Raw genomic sequence first — 21,809 nt, forward strand, 5'->3', positions numbered from 1 at the left:
AAAGTATGGTAGATCCTTGAACAACATGGGTTTGAATTGTGCAGATCACCTAAACATGGATTTTTAAAATAAATACAGCACAGGACTGTAAATGTATTTTCTCTTAGGATTTGCTTAACATTTTCTTTTCTGTAGCGTCTTAGAAGAATACAGTATATAAAACATGTAACATAAAAAGTACGTGTTAATTGACTGTTTATGTTATCGGTAAGGCTTTTGGTTAGCAGTAGGCAATTAAGTTTCGGGGAAGTCAGAAGTTAAATATGTGGATTTTTGATTCTTGGCGTCCGTGCCCCTTAACCCCTGAGTTATTCAAGGATCAGCTGTATTGATACACATTCACATACTGTTTTATCATAAAAAATAATAAGCAGTAAAAAGCTCCAAAACATTTCTTAATTCTATTCACTGAAAAGGTTGAGAAATAATAATCAGTCCAAGGGTAATTACCCCCTGCCCCCTCCCAGGCACTCAGAGGAACCAAGGGTTTTTTGACGAAATGGCTGTCTGCAGATCTGGGGCTGGCAGTATTCCAGATGACCCTAGAATTACTTTGTTCAACCAGAAAACAAAGTTGTCAACAATTTCTGGAATCCTGTCAAAAGATTGAGAAGATGTCATAAAGGCTCTAGATCTACTAATTTGAAGGAAATTCAGAGGACACAGAAACATGTTATGGGGTATCATAGAATTTTGTGGTGAATACAAATTCACAGGATAAATGACCTGATTTCTTCAAAAAGCAGTTTGCAAGGAAAAGAAAGAGATGAGAAAGGAAATGGTATCAAAATAGACTTTAAAGAGATATAACCAGTTCCTGTAGAAGAACCTTCATAGAGCCCAATTCAAATGGCAGAAAATGTTTAGAAAATTATAATACAATCTTGGGGCACCCTGGGTGGCTCAGTCGTTAAGTGTCTGACTTCAGCTCAGGTCATGATCTCACAGTTCGTGGGTTTGAGCCCCGCACCTGGCTCTGTGCTGACAGCTCGGAGCCTGGAGCCTGCTTCGAATTCTGTGTCTCCCTCTCTCTCTGCCCCTCCCCCACTCACCCTCTGTCTCTCTGTCTCAAAAATAAACACTAAAAAAAATTTAAAAAAAAATTATAATACAATCATGAGATGTGATTGTCTAATGATAGTAAGGAGTTGTTATAAGTGTGATGATGGTATTGTGGTTATGTTTTAAAAAGAATGGAGTCCTTATTTTTTTAGAGATACAACTGAATATTTACATGTAAAACATAGTGTTTGATATGAATGTGGAGTTAGGGATTTAGGTAAAACAAAAGTATAGTAGTCTCCCCTTATCTGTGAGGATACTTTCTAAGACTCCCATTAGATGCGTGACACCATAGATAGTACCAAATCCCGTATATATTATGTTTTTTCTTGTACATACCCATAATATGGGTACATACCCATAATAAAGTTTAATTTATAAATTAGGCACAATAAGAGATGCACAATGATAATATTAAAATGGAATAGTTATAACTATACTTTAATAAAGGAGAAGTCACTGAAAATACTGTACCATATTCATCCTTCTTGTGATGATGTGAGATGATAAAATAAATGCCTCCAGATGAGGTGAAGTGAGGTGAATAATATAGGCAGTGTGATGTATTGTTAGGCTTCTAATGACCTCCTGATGAGTCAGAAGGAGGGTCATCTGTTTCTGGGCCACAGTTGACCTTGGGTAACAAACCGTGGAAAGCCAAACTGGATAAGGGGGAACTACTCTATTTTATGTCCTGATAATTGTTGGTACTTAGTGATGGGTACATCACCTTTGTAGTATAACTCTGTTGTTTCAAAAATTCTATTATGAAAAGATAGCAAAACAAAGATAGTTACAGATTTGGAAGTCAGACAGCCCTATTTGACTTGACCTGCCTCTTACTAGCTGTATTAGATAACTTGGGAGCATTGGTTTCCTTTTCAATAAGTTGCTCTGGGGATTAAAAAAATTTCATGTTAGTAAAGCATGGAAAGGGAGTGTTAAGTACATACTAAGTGCTCAGTAAATTGTAGGTGTTGCCATTTGTGTTAGGAAAGACTTAAACCAGAGAGATTATACTGTGCCATGTAGCTCTGCTATGCCTTAAAAAAGGGAAGATTAACTGGAGAGTGGTCTGTTCAGAACGGGAAAGGAATCTAAATACCAAAACAACCACAGTAAAAATGGCCACCACTTTGCTTGCAAAGTCAGACCTGTGAGCTAACTACTTGTTTTATGTTTGATTATAAACTCATATAGCATTTGATTTAAATAGATTCTGATGAGGAAGTACTTTAATCCTGTGTTAGGTGATTTGGATCAGGGTTTAAAGAAATAGGAATAATTCTATGACCAGATGTCTTAATTAGTCTTAACTTAGAAGGAGGGAAAAGTAGAATGAGACTAAAGATGTAATTGGTAAAGAGGCTGCAGTCATTGCTGTTAGCCAGGTTAGAAAGGGACTTGTTATTTTAACTGTTTGAATAGTATTCCTGTTTTTTTCTGTGTTCAGTCATGATTCTGAATTGTGGATTTGTTTTTGTTTTTGTCTTGATTCATCGCGGTTACAAGAGTTGGTTTGTTGGAGGTTCTTAATCTGTGAAATTGTTGAATGAGAGGACAGTAAGGCTTCGCTATGAGTACAGGCCTGCTCCTAGATAAAAGTGGCTGTGGTTCCTTTTTCTCAATTAAGAAAATAGAAGAAGGATGTGATTGCGTTCAGAAACATTATTGCTAAAATTTTGTTTTTGTATTTGAATTACAGTTGAATTTATGTATATATAAAAACCAGTTATATAAATGAAGTTTTTATAGTAAACTTTAACTCCTGAACCAAAAGAAATACATGCAGTCTTTCTAAAAAATTACCTTAAAGCGTTCTAATATTTAATTTAATTATACTTGTGTTTCATAGATATTTTCAGCTCCAGGCCATCCAAAAATGATTTACAGCTCCTCAAACTTAAAGACGCCTTCAAAACTTTGTTCAGGGTCTAAATCTCATGATGTTCAAGAAGTTCTTAAAAAGAAACAGGTAACAGCCTTGATTCTAATTTCCTTAAAGAGGGAAGGACCCATTGAATTCTTAAGCGATTTTATTAACACATTTGAATAGTTCATGTTCTAGAACTACATTATGTTTATTTAGCTGCTTCTCGATGGAGTGTACATTTGAAAAAAAAAAAGGTGAACAGACAAAAAAGTATTTTGCAGTTGCCTTGCAGAGGCTACATCAAGAACAAGGAAGGATTTTTTTCTATGTAAAAATAAATAGCACTGAGTTGTCCTGTTTTTTTTTCTCCAAGGTGAAGAACCAGTTTTATTTCATTATTTCTTCTTTTAATTCCTCTCTTGCTTTTGTAAGTTAGTGTTTTATATAAAGTATAATGTTTATGTAATTGGTATTCATATGACTTCTGAGTTTCATTGTTATCTTAGATATAAACTCATATAGATGATTTTAAATCAAATAGATATTTATAGGTATTATTTCCATATAATTGGAGATTTGATTAGCAGAGGGGTGGGAGGCAATATTTTCCTGGCAAAAATCCGTAGAATTTGCCATCATTTCTGTCCTCTAGCCTGCATCTCACATTTATTAAACTTTAAACTTGAAAAATCAGGGATGGCTTATTACATTGGCAAGTAGAAACAGCCCTTGTTTTTCCTCATACGTACATTCAGGTAACTCAAGAATAAATGTCATAGATACAGCTAATTAGGAGTTAGCCTTTTAAATATTTTTAAAAGTACACTTAGAAATTTTAACTCTTCCATAGAAAATGTAATTAAAGGTTTCATTTCTGTTTTCATCTGTTTTTTGATTAGGAGTGAAATTTGTCTTGTATAGCATAGGGATGATCCAGAAGAAAATGAGTTGTTCATGTATCAAATGTTTGCAAGTATATCATTGGCAAATATTGTTATCTCTTACTAATTTTTTAAATGTATTCATATAGGAAGCAATGAAGCTACAGCAAGATATGAGGAAAAAGAGGCAAGAAGTGCTAGAAAAACAAATAGAATGCCAAAAGGTAAGACAAGAGCTCTTTTGCCTGCTGGAATTGTTTTCTACAATGGATTTTATAGCTATTCCTCTTAGTAAAGTTGATAAGGGTTAGTTATAGTAAAAGTTACTAGGCATAGTTTTTACTTTTTTCTGTTTATTTTATAGATGCTAATATCTAAGCTAGAAAAGAACAAAAACATGAAACCAGAAGAAAGAGCAAATATAATGAAGACTTTGAAAGAGCTTGGAGAAAAGATCTCGCAATTGAAAGATGAATTAAAAACATCTTCCGCAGTCTCCACACCATCTAAAGTTAAGACAAAAACAGAGGTATGTATTTGCATTTTCTGTTCAGCATAGGGTTGTTGAACATCTGTTATATGTTTGGTGCTTTGAAGTACAGTGGAACCCTTAGGTAACTAATAGTATAACAGGGAGACAGTAAAAATTTTAAATGTTCCTATAGATCCTGTGTCTTGTCTTTGAAAGAGGTGCTAATACCTTGTTTGAACAAAGATATGTTTATTATCATTATGTTTACTAACTGAATTTATGGTTTCCTTTCCTAAATATGAAATTGCTAGAGTGATGGCGAAAAAAGTGGTATTTCCTATTTCAGCAATTGTTTTTCTAATCCTATAATACAGTGAAACCATTCCTTTTAATATTCAAAAGGTATCATTGGCTTTAATACGGGTAAAAATGTGATACTCTATTGAAAAGGATAATCCACTTAAAGTTCCAAATCCACTTAAGTCTCTTTTTTAAAAAATACTTTTTTTAATGTTTATTTTTGAGAGAGAGAGAGAGAGAGAAAGACAGAGTGTGAGTGGGCAAGGGGTAGAGAGAGGGAGACTCAGAATCTCCAGGAGGCTCCAGTCTCTGAGATGTCAGCACGGAGCCCAGTGCGGGGCTCAAACCCACGAACTGCGAGATCACTACCCGAGCCAAAGTTGGACACTCAACTGACTTAGCCACCCAGGCACCCCACGTCTCATTTTATTAATTGTCATTTGTTTCCTTACCTAGGAGAATAGTTACTTTACACAGTGATTACATTATACCACAGCTCTGTCATGGAATTAAAAAATTTTTTTTTTAAAGATTTTATTTTTAAGTAATCTTGACATCCAACATGGGGCTCAAACTCACACCCCAAGATCAAGAGTCATGCCCTTCTTGACTGAGTCAGCCAGGCACCCCTCTGTAGTGGAATTTTAATTTCTAGTCCTTCGAGAACTCAAAATAATAAATTTGTCAGATATATAGAGTGCAAATTTTTATATCCAATATTATAATACATTTGAAGTTGTGGTTCTGTATTACTAGAGGGATATAAAGTATTTCTTCAAGATTGCATTGAAAACATTTAATAAAAAATATTTTTAGTGAAATTTCCCCCAATTATAGAAGAAACATAACGAACATTTTAAAAATTGAAGAGAGGGACGCCTGGGTGGCCCAGTTGGCTGGATGTCTGACTGTCGATTTTGGCTCAGGTCATGATCTCATGGCTCACTTAGTGAGACGGAGCCCTTTGTCGGGGTCTGCACTGGCAGCGTGGGGCTTGCTTGGGATATTCTCTCCTGCCACCCCCCCCCCCCACTCACAAAATAAAAAAATTAAAAAAATTTTAAGACAATATGGGAGTAAAAATTAGTCTTACAGTCACACCATCTAAAGACAGATAGTTTATCCCTCACACACACAAAAAGTGCAGTATTGTAGAGTTCAAATCTGAAAGCAGTTATGTAGATGTTATTTATGTTTTTATTATTAATTTTTCCTATGTATATATTTTGCTTCCATTGAGTTTGATTTATGGCTCTTTATTATTAGAAAATTATTCTCAGCTCCCTTTTCTCATTTGACTGTTTCCAGAGTCTGATTTTTAAGCCATCTTAAGCAGTAATACTGCTTCTTATTTTTACTGATTTCAGTATATTCTCTGTATGTTTTCATACAGTGAACCTTCCTTTAAACACTCCAGTTTATTGCATCCTCTCATTCTCCTTTTGCCAAAAGAGATGTTATGTCATTCTTTAAGTATGATATTCCGAATAAGATCTTGGAAGTTATCTAACAAATACATTTTTACTCTTAATTTTCCAAAGGCTCAGAAAGAACTATTAGATACTGAACTGGACCTTCATAAGAGGCTATCCTCAGGAGAAGACACAACAGAGTTACGGAAAAAACTCAGTCAGTTACAGGTTGAGGTGAGATTTAAGAGGTTCTTAAGAGGTTCTTCCACGGTTCTTCCTAGAATGTATATTATATTCTGCCTTTTGTTGTTATTCAGGCTGCACGATTAGGCATTTTACCTGTGGGTCGAGGAAAGACTATGTCCTCTCAAGGTCGAGGAAGAGGCCGAGGCCGTGGAGGAAGAGGAAGGGGCTCGCTGAATCACATGGTGGTGGACCACCGCCCCAAAGCACTAACAGTAGGGGGATTCATTGAGGAGGAAAAAGATGAATTGCTTCAACATTTCTCAGTAAGTTTTTAAAGTTGGCAGATATCCACTCTAAAAGCACTGTATTCAGCATTTTCTTGCATTCTGTATAAGTGTCAAATGTTTTATAGATTAGAAAATCAAGTTGTAAAAAATGGGTATTAGCAAACTCTTATTAATATATTTGAAGGTCAAGAAGCAGGTCATGCTTTATAATTCCATAATAGCCCACATAAATGCATTTGTAGTGACAAGTTGTTCCAAAGCAAATATTTGATTTTTGTTTTAGGGTTATTACATGGTTTACCAGGTGTTCATAGTCAATAAGTGAAAATGATCTGGGACGAAGGCAGAATTCAAAGGAAGAATTTATTAGGATAAGAGACATGTATAGTTATGTTCTGTATACAAGGGCAACCACTTTTAGATAAACATGCAAGTAGAGATTTGCTACAGGTAACTGTCTTTAATTTGCTTCATAAACAGAGTATATCTTCTCTCCAGTTACTCATTCATCCAATTAAATATTGAGTGTTACTTGTGCTAGAGCGTTTTCATACATGATCTCATTTAATCTTATTAAATAACTGTATAAAGTGCATGTGAAATCCCATGTGTACATACAGGGAAAACTCATGTTTAAAACTTAAAAGTGAGTCATACATATAAAAAGATCGTTAAGTAAGTGTCAGAACCAAGATAAAAATACAGTTGACTGTTAATATCTGGGATCCCTATTCCTCAAACAACTTTTGTTTTAAATTTTTATTTTACTTATTTAAATTTTTATTTTAATGTTTTTATTTTATTTTGGAGAGAGAGAAAGAGACAGAGTGCGAGTGGAGAAGGGGCAGAGAGAGAGAGACATAGAATTTGAAGCAGGCTCTAGGCTCAGAGCCCAATGCTGGGCTTGAACCCGTGAACCGTGAGATCATGGCCTGAGCTGAAGTCTGACACTAAACTGACTGAGCCACCCAGGCGCCCCGACTCAAACAACTTCTTTGAGAGAAAACATTTTCAGCCCTATTAAGTATTAAAGATGAAGGAAATATTTTTACTTGTTTTTTACTGTTTATTTATATTTGAGAGAGAAACTGTGTGTGAGCGAGGGAGGGGCAGAGAGAGGGAGACAGAATCTAAAGCAGGCTCTAGGCTCTGAGCTATCAGCATAGAGACCAACACGGGGCTCAAACTCATGAGCCACCAATATCCTGACCTGAGCCAAAGTCAGATGCTTAACCAACTGAGCCACCCAGGAGCCCCGATGGTGAAGGAAATCTTAAAGAGCAAGACTTCACTCTGAGTTTGACACCCCTTAGTCCTTTTTCTCCCTGACTTTAGAGAATGGTAGGTTGTTATATAGTGTCCAGATTTGAGAACTGTGCTGGCAGTACTCTGTTCACTGTTGAGGCAGTTTCATTCACCAGTTTGACCTACACACACGCACACACACGCACACACACACACACACACTTTTTGTAAAGTGGGAGACCAGCTTTATGTATTTATTTATTTTAAATGTTTAATTTTGAGAGAGAGAGAGAAAACGCGCATCCACATGAGTGGGGGAGGGATGGAGAGAAAGGGAGACAGGATCCAAAACAGGAAGAGTTACTTATACTAAATGTTTAGAATACTTGAGCTGCACTTAGACATTTTCAAGTAGCATGCATCAGTTAACTGTAAGATTTTTGAACTGTGGTGTATGGTTTAGCCGTTGTACTCCATGATACAGGGTGGAACTTGATTTTTTTTTTTTTTCTTCTTTCTGATTATGGAGGTAATACACACATCTCAGGATGTGTTTGGCTTCAAGTAAAAGATAACTTGGGAAATAGGAAGATTTATTTTCTTTCCTTTCATGAAATTTAGAGTTAGGGAGGTTTTAGGTTTAATTAATTCAGAAACTGAGCCACACAGGTTCTTTTCATAGGTCTCCTCTGCCTAGTATGTTGGCTTTGTTCTTAGGCATTTTTCTTCATGGTATGATAGCAACCACAAACATCATGGCCTCTAAAAAGAATGTCCAAAGGCTTAAGGTAACAGTACCTTTCTCATGACATTTTAAAAAATCATGAGAGGTAACCTTCCCAGAAAGTGTCCCTGTTTCAACCCTCACCCTCTTCCACCCTCACCCCACCCCTGACATATACCACTCTTACTTAGCAGATGTGCCCTCATGTGTCTTAGCCAGAATTGTCCCTTACCCGTTTGTAAACTAATCCTTGTTGAGGAAAACGGTTACCATGATTGAATTAAACCTGTCATGGTTCCATATGCCACTTGACCAGTGATGAAAATCAGGGTCCAGTAGAATGGAAGGAGATCAAGTAGTTGTTGGTTTAAACAACTAAGACAATGTCTTTTTAAAAGTTTTTATTTAAATTTCAGTTAGTTAACATACAGTGTAGTATTAGTTTCTGGTGTATAGTATAGGGATTCAGCACTTCCCGTGTATCACCAAGTGCTTGTCAACACCAAGTGCGCTCCTTAATCCACATCACTGAGTTAAACCATTCCCCTCTGGTAACCATCCGTTCTCTACAGTTAAGAGTCTGTCTCTCAGTGTGCCTCTATCTCTCTATCTCTCTCTCTCTCTCTCTCTCTCTCTCTTCCTTTGCTCTCTTGTTTTGTTTCTTAAATTCCACTTATGAGTGAAGTCATACGGCATTTGTCTTTTTGCTGCCTTCCTTTGCTCAGCACAGCTGAGCCGCACAACTCTAGCTCTATCCATGTTGTTTCAGATGGCAAGATTTCATTCTTTATTATAACTGAATAATAATCCTTTAATATTCCATTGGAATGTTCTTTATCCGTTCATCAGCCGATGGACACTTGGGCTGTTTCCATAATTTGGCTATTGTAATACTGCTATAAATTTTGGAATACATGTATCCCTTTGAATTAGTATTTTTGTATTCTTTGTGTAAATACCCAGTGGTGTGATTGCTGAATCATAGGGTAGTTGTATTTTGGGGGGAGGGCTGGTAGTTTTATTTTTAACTTTTTGAGGAACCTCCATACTGTTTTCCACAGTGACTGCTCCAGTTTGCATTCCCACCAGCAGTGCAAGATGTTCCCCCTTTATCACATCCTTGCCAAGACTTGTTCTTTCTTCTTTTGTTGATTTTAGCCATTCTGACAGGTGTGAGGTAACACATCTCATTGTAGTTTTGATTTATATTTCCCTGCTGCTGAGTGATGTTGAGCATCGTTTCAGTGTGTCTGTTTGCCATCTGGATGTCTTTGGAAAAAATGTCTGTTCGTGTTTTATGCCCATTTTAATTGGATTGTTTGGTTGGTGGGGTGAGTTTTATAAGTACTTTATATATTTTGGATACTATCCCTTTATCAGATATGTCCTTTACAAATATCTTCTCCTTTTCCATAGGTGGCTTTTTGGTTTTGTTGATTGTTTCATTTGCTGTGCAGAAGCTTTTTATTTTGATGTTGTCCCAATAGTTTATTTTTGTTTTTGTTTCCCTTGCTTCAGGAGACCCATTTAGAAAAATGTTGGTATAAGCAATAACAGAGAAATTACTGCCTGTGTTTTCTTCAAGGACTTTTATGGTTTCTGGTCTCACATTTAGGTCTTTAGTCCATTTTGAGTGTATTTTTGTGTATGGTGAAAGAGAATGGTCCAGTTTCACTCTTTTGCAAGACAGTGTCTTCCATGATGTTCATTGAAGAAAACTTGGAAAGCACTCGGTTATAGAAAAAAGAAAACGGGTGCCTGGGTGGCTCAGTTAGTTAAATATCCAACTTCAGTCATGATCTCACAGTTCGTGGGTTTGAGTCCTGCGTCATGCTCTGTGCTGACAGCTCAAAGCCTGGAGCCTGTTTCCGATTCTGTGTCTCCCTCTCTCTCTGCCCCTCCCCCGTTCATGCTCTGTCTCTCTGTCCCAAAAATAAAATAAACGTTGAAAAAAAAAAAAAAGTTATATGTGTACATCATTTGAAGAGTCAGATGAACTTAACAGCCACAAGGTTGTTAATCATTTTATTACTCTATTTCTCCCCAATTTCTATTCTTAAAGGATGTCTACTTTTAAATCTTTTTGGGTATTTTTGGGTATTTTTTTCATTCCTGAAACGTTTTTGCTGCTATTTCCTGATTTTAAAATTGTAGGCATTATATATTTAATCCTTCTGCTTCTAAGATCCCCATGTTTTTTTTTTTTTAGCTTTGTTTTATTCTCTGTTTTTTTTCTAAATGGATTTATGCCTCTAAAAATAAATCATTTTAGTATCATTGCATACTATCGTGTTCATCTTCCATCTGTAGCCAGAGAGTATTTTAAATCTTAAGAAAGTAACAGGTTTAGAAGTCTAAGTTTCTGTACCCCTCCAAAATATTTGTGTAATTCATTCAACTTTTTGTGTTCTTATTGGCAAGAGCCTCTAATTGATCACTCCTTCATTCCTGGACCTTCAAGTAAGACAATGGAATACTTCTGCTGTAATTACTAAAGACTTATCATGTATGGTTAACTTTTCCCTGTAGCCTCTCTAGGTAGGGATTTTACCCTTTCCCATCTTTCAAGTGTGTGGAAATATATTTGAGAGTTTTATTGTATATGGAAGTGATTGATACCTTATCATTTGAAAGATAATTTTCCTTTGTGTTTACTAGAACAAAAGTTCCCCTTTCTCTGGATTTAGTATTCAGGGAAAGTTTTCTGAATAGCACTTCAATATTGCCATTCTTCAGACCTTGTAAAAAATCTCTTAGTAATGGTAGATCTTTCATGAACTACTGATACTGCCTTTGATGGCTAGAGTATTTCCCATTTTGCTGTGAACAATGTTACAGACATCTTACTGGATTTTGCATTTGTGAGTGGAACAGTTTGTAAGTTTTTTTAATGTTTATTTATTTTTGAGAGAGAGACAGAGAGAGTGAGCAGGGGAGGGGCAAAGAGAGGGAGACACAGAATCCAAAGCAGGCTCCAGGCTCTGAGCTGTCAGCACAGAGCCCGATGTGGGGCTTGAACTCACAGGGTGCAAGATCATGACCTGAGCCTAAGTCAGAGGCCCAACTGACTGAGCCACCCAGGTGCCCCAAAAGGCATGCATATTTAAAATTTTAGGACAGCTTGCCAAATAACCCTCCAGGAATGTTGTATTAAGTTTTACTTATAGTGACATTAGATAAGAGTACCTATTTGCCTATGTCCTCAGTAGCACTTCAGTTTTGTTTGATCATATTTGCTGGTCAGGTAATTGATAAGTGATGACTGACAGAATTGGCATCAGTTTCTGATCTTGGAAAATGGTCAAGTTAGATGAATTTCTAGTAACTTCTGCCTCTAAGGTTCCAAGTACCTCTAAGTTACTGCATATAACTTTTCTTTGATGGTATATAATTGATTTTCTTATATTCATATATTAGAATGTTACTTTATTTGAATTACCTTATATTTTGAGGGGCAGCACACATGTACAAAGTGTAAAAGAAATAAAAGTGTAGGGGTGCCTGGATGGCTTAGTCGGTTGAGTATGCAACTCTTGATTTCAGCTCAGGTCATGATCTCATATTTCAAACCCTGCATTGGGCTCTGTGCTGACAGTGCAAAGCCTGCTTGGGATATCTCTCTCTCTCTCTCTCTCTCTGACCCTCCCCTATGTTTCTCTCTCTCTCTCTCTCTCTCTAAATAAATTAACTTAAAAAAATATAAAGAAACAAAAGTATATGCAGTGTACAGAAGGTTTCCTTCTATGTCCAGTCATTGTTTCACTCTGTGTAGGCAATTACTGTTATCTGTTTCTCACATATCTTCTTGAAGATATTTTTCTGTATTTATGCATTATTTTATCTCTCTTTAACAAAAATGGTGTGCTATACAATACTCTTTTGCATATACACTTTGTATTTGGTATGTATTGAATTGTTATTGGAGATTATTCTATACTAGTGCATGTGTTGCTGTCTTCTTTTTAATGGCTGCATGGTATATCATTGCATAGATGTACCACACTGGATTTAAACGGTCCTCTAGTGGGCCTCCTGGGTGACTCAGCTGGTTAAGCATCTGACTTTTGATATCAGCTCAAGTCGTGATCTCACTGTCATGAGATAAGCCCGAGTTGGGCTTCGCACTGGGTGTGGAGCCTGCTTGGGATTCTTTTTCTCCGTCTCTCTCCAAATTAATAAGTAAACTTTAAAGAATCCTGTAGTGATGGACATCTAACTTTTCCCTAGTATTTCATTGTTTCAAGCTATATTATGGATATATGCGTTAGGTAAAATATATGTGCATATTGAAAAATTACGTATTTTAATAGATACGTTACATTTTAGAGGCCAGTCTTAAAGTTATTAAAGTATCCTTTAATAAAAAAAGAATACACACAAATGGTTAAAAATATGGTTAATAAAAAGTAAAAAATCTTCACTTTTCCTTCATCTCTGCCTACTCTTAAAAGGTAGTCACTATTCTTAGATATCTTTATAGAAAAAAATTCTGTATATAAGAATACATACACAGTCTCTCACTTGAAAAAATTTACCAGAGTATAAATATAGAGCTGCATTCCATACCTTGCTTTTTAAACATAAATATCTTAGCTGTTTCATATATTTTTTTTAGTTATAAGGATAATATTCAATTTAAAATACTCTGAAACAAACTATACCAACTAGAAACGTATATATATAGTTCAGTGATTTATCAGAAGGTAAACTTCCATATACCTACTCCTCAGGTAAGGAAAAAGTATATTCCCAGCCTCCTCCTTGCCCCCTTCCAGTTACTGTTTTCTCTCCTCCTCAGAAAAGTGACCCCATACCCTCACTTTCTGATAATCACCTCCTTGCTTTTGTTCTATAGTTAATCCTTATTATTCATGGATTTTGGACTTGCACATTAACCTGCCTAGTAAAATTATTTGTAAGATCAAAAATCAGTACTCAAGGTGCTCTTGTGGTCATTTGCAGACATTGGCAGAGTTACCTGATGCACACATTCCCAGCTAAGTTCAAACAAGGTGACACTCTGTCTTACTGTTTCAGATCTCAAACTGTAAACAAGTGTCCTTTTTGCAGTTGATTTAGTACCACGTTTTTCTCATTTTTGTGGTTTTCATTGTTGATTTTCCTATTTGAAATGCCCCCCCCCCGCCAAGTATAGTTCTCAAGTGCTATGTTGAAAGTTCAGGGAGGCTGTGATATACCTTATGGTGAAGACACGTGTGTTAGGTAAGCTTTGTTCAGGCATGAGTGCTTTTGGCCATGAGTTCAGTGTCAGTGATTTCAACAATATATATTTTTAAAAATATTTTTTAACGTTTATTTATTATTTTGAGAGACAGAGACAGAATGTGAGCAGGGGAGGGGCAGAGCAAGAGGGAGACACAGAATCCAAAACAGACTCCAGGCTCTGAGCTGTTAACAGAGCGCTACATGGGGCTCGAACTCAAGGACTACAAGATCATGACCTGAGCCGAAGTCGGACACTTAATTGACTGAGCCACCCAGGCACCCCAACAATATATTTTATGTTTAAATTTTTTAATGTTTGTTTATTTTTGAGACAGAGAGAGACATAGCATGAGCAGGGAAGGGGCAGAGAGAGAGAGGGAGACACAGAATGTGAAGCAGGCTCCAGGCTCTGAGCTGTCAGCACAGAGCCCGACGCGGGGCTTGAACTCATGAAGTCGGACGCTTAACCGACTGAGCCACCCAGGCGCCCCAACAGTATATTTTAAATAAAGAGTCTTTAAAGCATAAAACAAGGTTATGTATTGATTAGTTGAAGAAAATGTTTTGACCAGAAGCTCATAGGAACCTGGCCTTACTCTGTTTGCCCTAGGAGCAGTGGTTCAGTATTTGCTAATTCAGTACTTGCAGTGAACTTCATACAGCTAGTGCAAATAATGAGAATCAGCTGTAGTTTTATCACCTAAATAGGCATTCCTTAATATTACAGTATTAGTCTGCCTATTTAAAAAATTTATATAAATGGAACCACACAGTCTATATTCTTATGTGTCTGTTTTTTCCCTTAACGTTATGTTTGTAAGATTCATTCATGTTGTTACATGTAACAGTAATTCACCATTTTTATTGCTATATTATTTTCAGTTGTATAAATATACCACAGTTTATTTTTCTGTTCTCTTGTTGATAGGTATTTGGGTTATTTTCACATGATTTTTATGAACACCATTGATAGTATTCTCATAGATCTTTCAGTATATGTGTATACACATATATGTTTGATATACATGGAATTGTTGAGCAGACTACATCAGTTTTACTAGTTTAGATACCCACCAGTAGTGTGTGGGAATTCTTGACTTGGTATTATTAAAATACATCTTTATTCTAATCACTAATCTTACTTATTGTTGTAGGTTAGACTGTGAGAATTACATATTATTAGTTCCTGACCGCATACAAATTACATTTCTCATTTTCTTTCAGTATTTTATATGCACTACATTTAATGGCCTAAAATTCCCTTTGGAGGACAGAACTGCTGTCCTCTTTGGAGGACGACCCAGTAAATATAGACTAAAAAAAATCTATATTGCCTTCTGTGATTATAAAAGTAACAGATCTTTTTTTACAAGTTCGAATAACAAATAAAGCCTAAGGATCTAATGTGTTACATCGTGACTATAGTTGATAGCACTGTATTGTATAATTGAAATTTGCCAAGAGAGTAGAACTTAAATATTTCTATCCCAAGAAACGGGTAAATATGTGAGGCGATGAATGGGTTAATGAACTTGATAGAATCTTTTCACATTGCATATGTATATTAGATCATCATGTTTTACACTTATAAATGTCTTAACAGTTTGTCAGTTACATCTCAGTAATGCTAGAAAGAAGAATTCAAGTAATACAGAGGTGAACAAAATACTGAAAAAGGCACTCTTTAATTGGTCTGTGTATGTTAAAAGAGTAGGGCACAGGAGGTCTCCTACACACATTACCAGATTTTTCCCCCAGGTTTATTGAGATCTACTTGACATACAGCATCCTATTAGTTTAAGATATACAACATAATGGTTGAATACATATACCTATAGTGAAATGATTACTAAAATAAATTTAGTTAACCCCCATCACCTCACATAGTTAGAATTCTTTTTTTCCTTGTGATGAGATCTGTTCTATTAGAAACTACCTGAGTTTTACAAGATGGGACCATTTTGATACATAGTGTAATATGTCCCATGAGTTAAAATGTTTGGTATCACGGTATAAACATTCAACCTCCACAAGGATAATAAGAATTTTTCCTTAGATCACATGCTGATTTCTGGTCATACTGGTTCTGGATCTGGTACAGTCTTAACATGCAGTCATCTGAGTGTTCTATGGAAACATTTGGCAAATGCTTACTGATATTTATCAACATTTTTCTTAGAAAAACTAGAGTGAACCCCCATATTTAAAAGAATGCCTTCTATTACATTTTTCAGGATTGAACCCAGAATTGGGGATGTTCTACAATCTGGCACCATTAATAGGAAAGACTGAATTTCACTTTAATGAAACTTTGGGTCTATATTCTTTTGTCTCTGTTGCTTTGTCTTTAAAATTTTTGTTTTCTCTTAATGAAATTTGTTGGGGAGGAAGAAATTGGATGATAGTACCAAGAAATACATTTGAAACTGAACAGTTTTATTTTGAGTTAGGATAGGAGGTGTTTGATTAACATTTATTGAATATATAGAATGGGTGGGTACTTGTCATTGTTGTTTGGCATTTCAGAAGATGAAGTGGGAGTAGCTTTATCACTGGGGCTGTGAGAGATGCTGTGAGATCATTAGGCATTAAAAAATCACTCTTAAGTTTTCAGTCTAAGTATGTAGATTATCAAAGCTAAAGGTTAATAATTGTTTTTTTTAATCTTTATTTATTTTGAGGGTAGGGGAGCAAGAGAGGGGGAGAGAGAATCGCAAGTAGACTCTGCCGAGTCAGCACAGAGTCCTAAACAGGGCTCGATCTCATGAACTATGAGATCATGACTGGAGCCAAAATCAAGAGTTGAATGCTTAACTGACTGAGCCATCGCAGGTGTCCCTGAAGGCCAGTAATTGTATTAAAATAGCATTTGTTGTTTTCATCATGACTTTTGCAAGTAGGGTGACTATATAATTAATTTATCATCTAAACCAAAACAAATCCTAAAGTTAACATGACATAGATACAAGTCATGGACTATCTGGGCAAAACAGTACATATGGTTCTTTAATTAAAAGGGACTTCACTTTTTCTAGCTCTTACTAGAGATTGTGTTTAGATCCATTTTAACACCCCCCCCAAGTCATTACACTTTTAAATAGCGTACAATTTGAATATAAACTTTTCTGTTTTTCTGAAATTTATTTTAGACTGCAAACCAAGGGTCAAAATTCAAAGACCGTCGGCTACAAATATCATGGCACAAGGCCAAGGTGCCTTCTGTATCCACTGAGACTGAGGAAGAAGATGTCAAGGAGGAGGTAAATTTAACGATTGAAAATAAGCACTGAATTAGATTGTTTCTCAAGTAGTATTTTTCTTGACATTAAAGTAAATAAATTTTAAAATACGATGCTTTCATGCACACAGTAATCAAAGACTAGAAGTTTATTAAAGAATGAGAACAGGTGCAGACACATAAAAAAAGCTCTTTGGGCGGTATTTTCTGGTAGAGGAGACACTTTTTTTTTCTTTGCATTTATTTTGGCTTTCTTTGGGCTCTAGAAATTTTTATTCTGGTAAGTGAGGACATGGATTACATGGACAAAATACATTTTAGCTGGTTGTGTAGCTTTTCATTTATTCACGTTCCATAGGTAATAGATTTAAGTTTCTTATTTTCCTTCTGTGTACAGTTGGTTAAAATGAGAGTTACGGAAGTGGGACATAAAAGGGAAGAAATAGGAAACCAAGGATTTAAACCAAGGAAACTCTTAAAATATGAAAAATAATTTCACTCTTTAACTCCTGTTTCTAATTTGTTTATTAAAAGGGACCTTTAACCAACATTGCAAGTTATTCCTGATTCATCATAATGTTGGTTTTATAGATGTTAGCATTCATGATTGATCAACAGTTTTGTGATCATGTGGATAATTTTATAAAACAAAAGCAGAAACATTTCCCATGTTAAAAAAAAAAAAAAGAAAGAAAAATCTTGATATTTTGGGAATGTTTGTAGAAATCTGTATTTTACGTAAGATTTTAGATTTTTGTATAAGGTTGGGAATGTTGGTGTCATGGGGAAGTTAGTATACTGTCCATCACAGATTATTTGATACTAAAAGAAAGGTTTAGGAGTTTGGTCATATATTTTCATTTTAAGTTAATGGCATAAATTAAAAATTATTTATTTTTATGAATAGATTAATTTTATCAGAAACATTTTATAGATATTTTTTCTTTTACTCCTCCTACTCAGCAGTCACATTTTATTTTCCTGATGATATTAGAATGGAAGTCTGTTAAAACTGGCAAAATTAGCAGGGGAGGAAAATATGTATACATTGAAAGACTGTTGTGGGTGTTTTTGCCCTGCTAGCTACTCTCTGAGTGTGTCACTTGTAAATCTGTCCTAGGTTTTGTATACTAGTCTTTGTGTCCTTTGGCTTAAAAAGTATTTTACTTAGGGGCGCCTGGGTGGCTCAGTTGGTTAAGGGTCCAACTTCGGCTCAAGTCCTGATCTCATGGCTTGTGAGTTCGAGCCCCGTGTCGGGCTCTGTGCTGACAGCTCAGAGCCTGGAGCCTGCTTCAGATTCTGTGTCTCCCTCGCTTTCTGCCCCTCGTCACTCGTGCTCTGTCTCTCTGTCTTAAAAATAAATAAGACATTGAAAAAAAATTTTTTTAAGTATTTTACTTAACTTTCTTATACCACTAAGCAGATTTTATTTCTCTTTCCTCAGGAAACGGAAACCTCAGATTTGTTTTTGCATGATGATGATGATGAGGATGAAGATGAATATGAGTCTCGTTCGTGGCGAAGATGAAATCTGATTCGAGCTGTATAATTTTTAGGAATATTGTTTAGAAAAGAACAACTTTTTAAAATTATTTAAAGAAGTCAATGAGCCAAAAATTTTTTTTATTTTTCTTTTCAACACAGTAGGTTTAAGGACAGCAAGTTTGCTATTTAAACACATCTCATAACTGTTCATGATATTAAAGCACCAAAGGCCTAGTGACTTTTACACAGTTGTGAAGATCCACAGGGATGATACGGATAATCTCTAGAGCCTTATTTTCCACACCACCTGTTTTGTTGCTATTGGTGTTGGATTATGATGTAAATGACAGGGTGTTCAGAAATTTTATTTTGGATTATAATCTGCTGATAAAATTTCATTAAATGTCAAAATCGCCTGGAATCTCTTAACTCTCAGCTATTATGGATGGGTCGTCAGACAGAAGGAGATATTTGTAATGAAAATACCCTTTTGCTTTCAAGAGTTGTCTTGGAAGAAAAGTAGATTTATTTTAATTTTTTTACTATGGAGGAGCCCAGTTTGTATTCATTCTAAATTTGGGGGGTGGGGGGTGTTGATGTTCAGTACAAGTACTATTTTAGCGTAAATCATAACAAACTCTGTATTCTTAAATGCTGTAAGGCAACGGTAGCTAGTTTCATGGTATTTTCATTCTGTCGTCATTAATTCTCCTGGACTCGTGCTACTGATCCTTAGTTTGCTTTGAAATTAGTGAGAATGGGTTCAGTTGGTCCTTTTAAAAAATATTCCTAGAGTGTAAAAGTCTTTAATCTGTTGCCCATTTCTTGTCCCCATTTTCTTTTTCTTGCCTTCTTATTAATAGGCCTGACTTACCCACTGTTGAGATAAGTGATTCTTTTGGGCCACCAAAAAGTCAGTCCCCAATAAAAAGTTTAAACCAGCACCTTGATAAATAAGTGATGTTTTGATGAGAATAATGGAAGGATTTGGGGGGGGTGGGGGGGGTGGGGGGAGAGTCACCAGCTTTTCCTTTTTCGTTTTTGAAGCTTCAGTTTAGTTAGTAGTTACAAAAGAGGGTTACAAAGTGTCTGAAATTCTTTTCCTAAATTTAAACTATGATGGTGAGGTGACTGGGGATAGGGTGGGGGTGGGGTGGGGTAGGGTGATGGGTATGCTAGTAATAAATGGGAGTCATAACTTGACTTTGATCAGATGACTTTATATTTTCATAATTTTGTAGCTTGTTGCTATCCATGAACATATGCATCCTTCAATAGACAGTTTCCTTCACTGTGTGCATTTTTACTGTACACTGTATAGAGTAGAGTATCTGTTAAGTAAAATATATATGTAAATTTATGTCCTTGTGTTCTGAATGTTAGATGGAAAAGCAGAGGAGCAACACTACACTGTATTGACCCCTGGGAAAATAAAGTGATTAATGTACATAGGATGTCACTTTTTCAAGGATATGCACATCTATGTTTTTATATATGTGTGGTGTGAAAATTTGAAACTTCCTGTTGGCTTCAGAAGGTTCTTGGTGATCACTATATCAAGGATATTGTATCCTGAGGTAAAGGCTGTTTCTCAAAATAGAAACTATTCACTAAGAAACCTAAAACCATCAGGATTCTAGATTTACTTATCTCTAAGAAGTTAAATCCCACGTTCTGATTACCTTTTCTCTTCTCCGTATTTTCCTGGAATGATGTATCAAACCAGGATCATTTTTAAGTTCATGTAATTTTCCCTTCACTATAATAAGGACCTCCTTTTTCTAGGTTGTTATTATATTTTCTGATAACACTGAAGCTAAAAAATAAGCTTATAAAAGAAGGAAAACCTTACAATGGGGTACCTAGAATAAGCAATCTTGCTCCTTCCTCCTCCATCATCTCTAATGAAATTTTGATGTCTGTGGCTCAGTCGGTATATATTTTGAAAGATTCATTGTGGTGAATATTTTGAGTCCTGACAGTTTAAACGTGATAGAGGGAACAAAGGATTTATATATTTTTTGTACAAAGTTTTTTCTTAAACTGTATAATTTTGTAAATAATTTGTTTGGTTTTTTTGTGTACTAAAACTACCAGCGTATAGATTTCAATAAGAATTGTTGTATTTTTGTATTTGGAAACTGAAAATTACAGTAAATTAATGGAGCTGTAAGAAAATTTTCAGTAGACTGACAGTTCAGCAGAATGAGATTCCTTTTCATATGATTTTTTAACTTCAGAATTGACATCGTATTATAATACTCTCGGTGTAGAGAGAGTTGGAGATTGATTTGACTTTTTTTAGTTACTGGGGGAGAGGGGATGAAAGAGAAGGGCATTCAAGTAAAGAATAGGCAGACCCTTGTTCCAGAGAGATTGGAGGCCCTTCTATAAAAGATAGTTTTCAGATACACCTTAAAATAGGACTGATATACTTTTTAAATGTCCTACGAATTCTAAAACATGTCTGACTCTCCAAAATGAATTCAAAATATGGGTAAAATATAATATTGGGAAATTTAGTTAAGGTCAGCATAAAATAGTTGAGTGTATTTTTTTCCTTTAGGAGTTTTTACCTCCACCTTCAAATCCCCAAGCATTAGAATTGCCCTAAAAAGTAAGTTACTACCATGACTTGTTTTCTTGGCATCTTCACTTACAGAAACAACATACAGCATCTGAGGCAAATTTTGTCCTGTTTAATGTGGATGCCATCTAAGTAGCTGAAGAGCGGTAACAGCCACCAGTCTGGCTGGGTTAGCCTGGTTTACTAGTGGATTGCTGCCCAGGCTTAAAAAGGTGACCCTAGGGAAGGCAGAATTTCCCTCAATTTCTTCATGTTGTAACATTGGGAAAACACTGTCAGCAGCTAAGATGATAAATTGGTCAACAGTCTTGCTATAGGTAGGTCCATGGTGATGGATCATTATTTGAAAAAGAAAAAAATCATGTGAAAAGGAATAGTGGTTCCTCTTGATGTATAGTATGCCTGTATTATAGTTTTTACAAAATTGTGAACTTGTGTAATAGTATAATAGGAGATATTGTTGAATTTCTAACTGTTTATACATTTAAATTCATATATGTAATGTTTGTTTTATCAATTACAATCTGAATTTCTAAGAAGCATGTTGACTTTTGCAATAAAGATGCAATATGGAATGGTTCACAATTGGAAAAAAAAAAAGAAAAAAGATAAAAGTATTACAAATTCAAAATAATTTGGAAAATTTATGAACCATTCCAAAAATTCTAACAATCACCAAAAGAGCTGTAATTCTGGCTTGTTCTGGAAAGAAAGAAAATGTGTGTGTATGCTTGCTTGTATGTGAGAATGAGTGGGCAGTGGATATGCATGTGTTTCATGTTGGGTTCATGTACATGAGAGAATGCACTCAATATGAATTTGGGTACTGAA

At 35.5% G+C, this 21,809-nt stretch overlaps 1 protein-coding gene across 4 annotated transcripts in view; it reads left to right on the forward strand.

Moving 5' to 3' along the window:
• Positions 1 to 21,659, forward strand: part of RBM27 (RNA binding motif protein 27) — a 75,129-nt gene extending 53,470 nt beyond the window's left edge. For all 4 annotated transcript variants that reach the window (XM_030320764.2, XM_030320781.1, XM_030320774.1 and 1 more), the window contains 7 exons: positions 2,918 to 3,037; positions 3,966 to 4,040; positions 4,181 to 4,345; positions 6,130 to 6,234; positions 6,318 to 6,509; positions 16,818 to 16,928; positions 18,351 to 21,659. In XM_030320764.2, coding sequence (XP_030176624.1) covers positions 2,918 to 3,037; positions 3,966 to 4,040; positions 4,181 to 4,345; positions 6,130 to 6,234; positions 6,318 to 6,509; positions 16,818 to 16,928; positions 18,351 to 18,434 — 852 coding nt within the window. In that variant the 3' untranslated portion in view covers positions 18,435 to 21,659. The remainder of the gene's footprint in view (positions 1 to 2,917; positions 3,038 to 3,965; positions 4,041 to 4,180; positions 4,346 to 6,129; positions 6,235 to 6,317; positions 6,510 to 16,817; positions 16,929 to 18,350) is intronic.
• Positions 21,660 to 21,809: the final 150 nt, after the last annotated feature.

Source organism: Lynx canadensis, chromosome A1 (assembly GCF_007474595.2).
Source record: "Lynx canadensis isolate LIC74 chromosome A1, mLynCan4.pri.v2, whole genome shotgun sequence".
In the NCBI taxonomy this organism is placed as follows: Eukaryota; Metazoa; Chordata; class Mammalia; order Carnivora; family Felidae; genus Lynx; species Lynx canadensis.